This window comes from Physella acuta, unplaced genomic scaffold, assembly GCF_028476545.2.
Source record: "Physella acuta isolate Inbredline_101_S28 unplaced genomic scaffold, ASM2847654v3 ptg000635l, whole genome shotgun sequence".
NCBI classification, from domain to species: domain Eukaryota; kingdom Metazoa; phylum Mollusca; class Gastropoda; family Physidae; genus Physella; species Physella acuta.
In genome coordinates, this window is record NW_026732154.1 from 223,543 (window position 1) to 231,434 (window position 7,892).

A 7,892-nucleotide genomic window follows, 5' to 3' on the forward strand; every position below is an offset into this window, starting at 1 on the left:
GAGAAATTCTTGTAATCGTGCAAAAAAAAAAAACGAGATTTTTACAAATCTCGACGTTTTACACCTCACTGCTACTGACAAACATAATTTTGCAATCTTATCCGTATGTCTGTTTGTCTGTGTGTGTCAGTGTTTAAAAACGATAACTTGAGTACCGTTACAGCTAGGTTAATGAAATTTGATATATAATTATTTTATCAAAATGGTAGATCCGTACAAACTTTTGAGTGATTTTCGATAACCGGAAGGGTTACTTTTTCTACTTTGAATTTTTCAAAAGCCTATAACTTGAGTACTATTTCCGACAGATAATTGACATTTCACAAGTAAGTAAAATATGTAATTCTCTACCTTCTGTTAAAATTTGAGTACTTTCCGTTGACCAGAAGTAGTAATTTACGCTTTTTCCGTATGCATGTAAATTTATAATGTACTAATAATATTGCACACTGTTATGCACATTTTGCTTTGGCGTTCGCTTGGTGCGCAATTCTTTTTTCTATGAGATTCTATTCTATTTTTAAAAGTTTAAGTAATTAAAAATCATGTCTATATTCCGAGTTATATAAGAATATTCGAGAAAGTTTAGGGGAGATCACTCCTGGTTTATTTTTCCTGTGTCTTTTTTTCGTACAATCAAATAAATAGCTTAATTTTCAACAGGCAAGCTTGATCCATGCTTAGGAGTAAACAGCAGTGACCCCCGACCTTTGGTGACCCTAACCTCTGGACTTCAGGTCATGTGTGACACAGTGACAGACGGTGGAGGATGGACCATTTTCCAAAGACGTGTTTCTGGGACTGTAGATTTTAATAGGAGTTGGGCGGAATACAAAAATGGGTTTGGGGATTTTAGTTCAGGTAATTTTTACCTGGGCAATGAGAACATTTATTTCTTAACGTCAAACCGTCAAACAGAACTCAGAGTGGATATGGTCTTCAGTGGAACAAAATATTTTGCCAAGTATTCCAGCTTCAACATTTCTAGCGAGACAGACGGCTACAGGCTACATGTTAGTGGCTACACGGGAAATACTGAGGACGGTCTATACTACCACAATGGTATGATGTTTTCTTCATATGACCGCGATAATGACATGTATAGTGGTAACTGTGCAGCTCAACTTATAGGAGCTTGGTGGTTTAACGATTGCGCTAACTCTTATCTTTACGCTGTTTGGGGTACAAACAATTTACACTGGAATGCCCTGTAAAATCCAACATTCAGTGAAATGAAATTTAGATGAGTTTAACATCGTTGCAAGTTTCAATCTTCATTTGATGCATACAGTATGCTGTTTATATGATGTAGCCTATATAAAGGCAATTTACAGCTTTGTAATATTTATTTCATCTCTATTATAATTATAGGTCTAACATTATTTTAACTGAAAGAAAAAAAATAACGTAATTTCTCGTTTTTAAAAGGTGTATTATTTTTGTTGTCGTGCATTCTATATACATGTATATAACAATAAAAGTATGTTTGTGTGTCTGTCTGTGGGTGTGTTTGTTTGCGTTTTGTACATTTCTACAGTTTTCACCGATTGCCCAATAACTTTTCACAGAATACACTTAGAAATATTTCCGCGAAAAAAATATAAACTTCGTTCCACAAAGGCTCCCAAGAGTCCCAAGAGCCACACAATAATTATAAGGAATATCATTACTTTTAAATAATAAAAGGGGACTGGCCAACTTAAATTATTTTGCAAACAAAAATTAACTTGGCTATTTCCCTATGTCTATAAAATTGTGTGGTTTTTAGAAACTGCGACTTAATAGCTCAATACATTTTCTTTGGTTGGAGGATGAGATAGGGGGTGGTTTGATACAGGGGTCGATGTATAATGCTTCTAATTAAATTGTATTTGTCTTCTTTTGTCTAGCTGGTAAACGTGCCAATAGTCAGTGTGCTGTTGGGTGACACGAGTTTCCCCGCGTCTACCTAACTGAGGTCAGTTGGTTCGTCACCAACGCTGGCGTCATTAGATTATTCGCCCAGTATAGATACCAGCGTATCCACCGTGAACGTGGTCATGTGATCAATTGTACGTAGGGCTCCCCATTAAAAAGCGACCAAGATGATGAGTTTAGTAGGCTATTATTATCTATTACTAAAACGAAACAGGGCGGTACCCGTGTCTACAGCGTTAGTTCGACTGGTGGCTCCCTCAAGATCCCGCAACCCTCCTTACACCTGGACAGTTAACAAGGGGTGTTCTACGTCGCCCGTCCTAAAGGTAATTAACCTACACTTTTTTGCAATATGCACCTGTTTTTAAAGCATCGACAGCGATAGATATCGACAAAAAATGAGTTAACTTATCTCAAAATACATCCTTGATAACAATAAATTTAATGCTATCAAAAGGAGTGCAATGAAATCCTTTGTTATGAGACCGCATCAGCGTGCTTGGCACACGTTCTTTGTAAAAGACAACCTTTTTTTGTTACACAGCCCTGTCTAGTTTAGTTTTGATTTGTGAACTGTTAGACGCCATCAGATAAATTAACAAATAAACAACACATTTTATAGCTGTTTATTATTATATTACTAATTAATGAATACAATCGAATATTAAGTTTAGTTAATGAACGTTTTACACTACTTTTTAATCCATCAAAATATGATTTTTACAAGTCCAAAATTTTAAAATTTGAAATAGTTTTCTGCTTTTGATGTACGTTGATGTGATATTTATTATCGATTAATTTCATTGCAGTTTCGTGATATAATTGATTGAAGTTTGGTTTATTTTCATCTTAATGTGCATATAGCTTTGTTTCGAGATGCGAGTTTTATGTTTTTTAACTACTCTCGATGTTTTATAAGTTATATTCTTTAACCAAACTTGATGTTTATACTTGATGTACTTTAACTAAGCTTGTTACAGGTCTACAACTAGTGTTTACGACAATCGTCGGTGAGATGAATAGACAGAACAAAAAATCATAGATTGTCGCTAAACACAATACAAATGTATGCTAATATATAGACTTTTGTTAAAAGATTAGCATATATTAATTTGACATAGTTATAATTTTAACATAAATTTCGTGTTTTGATACACGTGAAGCCATGTATTGGATACAAATGTAAATATAGAAAACGAGATATAACTGTCAATTCACACTAGCAGAAGAAAATCAAATCCACTAAAATAAACAATTATTGTGAAAAATTTGCTACTCTAGTTTTCCAACAAATTAAATTTTGGTATGCTTTAGATGCAATAATGCACCAATGTTTCCTCTTAAGATTAACGTTGAAGTGTTTTAAGGCCCAAGTTTGTTTTTACATTTGAATTTGACATAAGAATAAATGCATCATGTAAAGACATTATCAGCCATTCTGGCTATTTTCTCAAGTGTTATACTACGTACTTGACATATGTTGATTATAAAATACTTACCTTTTCAAAATTGTTATAGTTATGTAATATCAATTGTCCTTACTTGTACATTTGGTTGTATTTATCGTAATGTAATATTTTGGAAAAACACACATTTTTCATGCACTGCTTAATTAATTTATTTACTAAACACAGCGCAATAAATGTATAATGTGTAATCAGGTAGGCCTACAAAACAGGAGTGCACATCAATTTTTATCTTTTATTAACGTATACACTATGATACAGTTGATTAACTAACTGCAAGAGACGATATTGAATTAAAAGTTTTCGTTTATAACATACGCCTGTCACAGATAGCACATCTTGTGGATAAGTACAACTAGAAGTTGGTAGTGTGGGTAAATTGGGTAAAGTGGGTACGCATAGAACATTCAATAAAAAAAATACAAATTAGGTTATGTAAAATTTTATATTCAAACCCATTTTCTAGATGAAATCGACACATACAAATATGCATATATACTTGAATTTTCAAGTACTAGTTTTGTCTTTTTCATTAACATCGGTGTTGTGTTATTTTACTCCAGACTTTCCGAAATAATACAAAATTAAATCATTGGATTTCGTGAACTAAAAAGAAATCTCAAATATCTATTCACAAGAGCTTTAAATTTTAAATTGCTTGAGCAGATAATGTCTTTTGTCTTACACGATTTAAGAAGGAAATAATTCTATAATTGTTTTTGGATATCATAAATTTGAACTGTTGTATAAAATTAACTAGATGTTTTTTATATGACTTTTTTGAATTAGTGTTTCCTTTCAATATGTGTAATAAAAATATATATTTACATAGACAAAAAATGTTGGTTTTAAAAAAAAATCATCTGCCGACGAGATACTCAAAAATAATATGACGACGCAATGCAACATGTGCAGATAGACGACAGCAAAGTATTCTACATTAATATGATTCTCAAATATGTTTATAAACAGAATAAACCGGGAGTGATCTCCTCTAAACTTTCTCGAATATTCTTATATAACTCGGAATATAGACATGATTTTTTTTAATGACTTAAACTGTTAAAAATAGAATAGAATCTCATAGAAAAAAGAATTGCTCACCGAGCGAACGCCAAAAAAAAAATGTGCATTATAGTGCGCAATATTATTTAGTACTTTATAAATTTACATGCGTTTTCTAAGAAATTGGAAATAGCGTAAACTAGTATTTCCTTTCAACGGAAATTACTCAAAATTTGACGGAAGTTGGAGAACAGGGGATGGGAAATCGGGCTATAGACATGATTTTTAATCCATTTTAAATACTTAAAGTTTTAAAATAGAATAAAATCTCGTAGACAAAAGAATTGCACATCAAGTGAACGCCAAATAAAAAAGTGCATAAAAGTGCGCAATATTATTAGTACTTTATAAATTTACATTAGTTTTTGAGAAATCGGAAGTAGCGTAAATTAATACTTCCGGTCAACGGAAATTACTCAAAATTAAATAGAAGGTAGAAAATTAGATCTTTTACTTACATGTGAAATTTCATTTATATATCTGAAATAGTACTCAAGTTATAGGCTTTTGAAAAATTCAAAGTAGGAAAAGTACCACTTTCGGTTATCGGAAATCGCTCAAAAGTTGATACGGATCTACGATTTTGATAAAATACTTATATATGAAATTTCATCAATTTAGCTGTAACGGTACTCAAGTTATCGTGTTTACACACACACAGACAGACAGACAGACACACAGACACACAGACATACGGACAGAATTGCAAAGCCCAGCTTTTCAGACTGGATTACGCATAAAACCTCTTAATTTTGATAAATCTGGATTGATAATTTTTGCCCGATTAAAATAAGTCCTCTATACTTCGGATGTAATGAAGGACTGAGGTGTAATACGGTGAAAATTTTTAAAATTTCAAGTGATTTTTGTGCACGATTACAATACTTTCTCTATACTTCGTATATACGAGAAAGTAAAAACAACAACTCGAGAACAACGGAAGTACTACGGAAGTGACCATGATACGACATAGGCCTACAAGAGTCAGAGAATGACACAATAAGTTAGCTTGCACTGGAGTCGAACATGGGGTAAAATAAGGGAAAGCACCCAGATTTAACAGCGGAATAGCAAAACACGATTGTCAACCTTGACAAGTTTGCTATTGCTTGCAATGAAAATACTCTGTTTATATTCTTCAGTTTCGTTTCCATTTTGTAATCGTTTAAGTAAACATTTAATATAAACCATTAAATACAAAACGCTTTAAAATGTGGTCTAACTCTATTAATTTAAGATTAACTATGTTTCATGTGTCCATCGCCTACACCGTGTGTTTAGTACTGAAATATAGTCGTACAATTTTAGCCGGATATTATTATTTTTAGGTAAACACAATTAATGTTGTCGCCAAGAAATTTTTAGGTAAACACAATGGTAGTACCAATGTTATGTAATGAAAAGAATTAGAAATAAAGACTATTGCATTTGTATTTTTTAAACTAAAATATTGACAGAATTTAAGTACATTAACACTACACTAACATACCTACCCACTTTGAAAAAGACGCTGAACTGAAGATTTTTACTTGGAGAATAATTAGAAAATGTGGCGTTGCTCTTATTAGACTTTGGCGAAGAGTCAATTTGAAAAAAAAAACGAATGGAAAGTTTTCCACGATAAAGAGAATAAAAAGATCATAATTGTTTGTTTATAGTATTGAACAGTGATTAATGTGGATATACTAAATCTATTTGTTAAAGTTGGTATAACTAACCATGTTAGTGTTTTAAATGTATTTAGTTGTAAGAAACAGTTTCAGTTTCGAATTTCCTAGCCTTGTGTAAAGGATACATAATTTCGGGTTTTCCAGATATTAGTATAAACATCAAGGCCTAACAGATATTCAAACTCGAAGATAACCAAATGTAATTTGGGCAGTTTACATCGGAAATTTTTAAAAGTCGTGCCTTGTCCAACTTTAATTTAATAATTTGATTTGATTTTAAAAGTATTTAATTGGGCTCTAATAAGTGCCTGTGTCGAAAATATAGCAAAATTTCACACGTTTTATTTTTCAGATATAAATTTTGTTTTATAATTTTATTTGTGTTCGATTTAAGCTAATCATGTGATTGTTTTCTAGTTTAGTCCCATCAAAAACAGCATTTCGTGAGTTATGAAGTGCTTACAACTGGTTAAGAAATTAATCGTCTTGCAGCATGATAGTCAGTTGAGCATTCATATTTTATATGGTCCAAAAGATTAACCTAACGATTATTTCATATCAACAGGTAATGGCAGATAATAAGATAGCAAAGTTTTCACTATTGGCTCAGTTTGTGATAAATATATTGTTTGACAAACTAAGTAATGTAATGCTAAATATCTAAACGCAGTAAACCGCGATTTCTTAACAACATGGAATTCAGTTCATTTAGTAATTTAGAGTATTCTACATACGCATATAGCGTTAGTATAGTCTATTTTTGTACTTTTATGAAATCACACTTTTGGAATATACGTGAGTAAAATTATATTCAATAGAGTTAGGTTATTGTACAATGTTACAAACACCATTAGTTTATTACAACATTTCGATATTTTATTACATTTAACTGGTTGAATCGTTTGTTATAATGTAACATTTAGGTTCATGTTACATCACAGGATACTTAGATTTGTCTAAGTGCAGAGAAAAGCAGACACGTTAATGTCTTAGTCTTTTTCAACTCCACAATAATTGAATCCATCAGAGTTAGGGTTAGAGTTACCTCCGCTGTGAGTATGGAAAGGCCAGGCACACCCAAGTCTGTAGACCAGAGCCCCGCTGCTACCTGGACAGGTACACGTTGTGTACGTGTACCTGGTCCAGTCATCCTTCAAAACCTGCCTGTGTACCCAGTGACCTACAGAGACCTGCTTAGAACAGCCATGAGGATGTGACACTATAATGGTCAGCTTTTCCACATCTCTACGACTCGCGTATTTGTCCCTTACTTTATAATGTAGACCATTAAACCGCCACCACATCTCCCCCAGTTTATCAGCTACATCTACGTCATGTGTCACACAATACAAAACACACTTGTCTTTCTCGGTGTCGAATTCATCCACCTTCCACCCATAAATGTTGACTTTTGGACTTTTATCATCATCAAACCACAACCTACAGCTGGACTGTCTCGCCTCACTCTCATCAAACACAACATGTATAGCTGTCTAGACTTCAACTTTCCACCACACTTTGCTGGGTGTGTCCGAGTGGTCACATTCAGGACATGGACAAGTTCTATATTCACCTTTTGACTTGTCCATTCCTTCTGTGTACTTGTCCACCAGCCACACTCTGTATGGAGTGAGTTCTGTCCCCTGGTGTTGTAGCAAGAATATGGATCTTTAGTGCCTGGTACAAACTCTGGTCTGTCTGGACTGGTGAACTTAACAGCTATCCTGACTGCTAGGTCAGCCTGAGCTTTCGTTAGGTCACACACGTCCTTGTC

The 7,892-nt window shown here is 33.2% G+C and overlaps 1 protein-coding gene across 1 annotated transcript; it reads left to right on the forward strand.

Annotated features, from left to right (window-relative positions):
- The first annotated feature begins 202 nt into the window (after window positions 1-202).
- On the forward strand, window positions 203-1,214 carry LOC131948274 (ficolin-1-like). Its single transcript, XM_059309809.1, has 2 exons — window positions 203-227; window positions 664-1,214. The coding sequence occupies exons 1-2, from the start codon at window positions 203-205 to the stop codon at window positions 1,212-1,214; spliced, it is 576 nt and encodes a 191-aa protein (XP_059165792.1).
- Window positions 1,215-7,892: the final 6,678 nt, after the last annotated feature.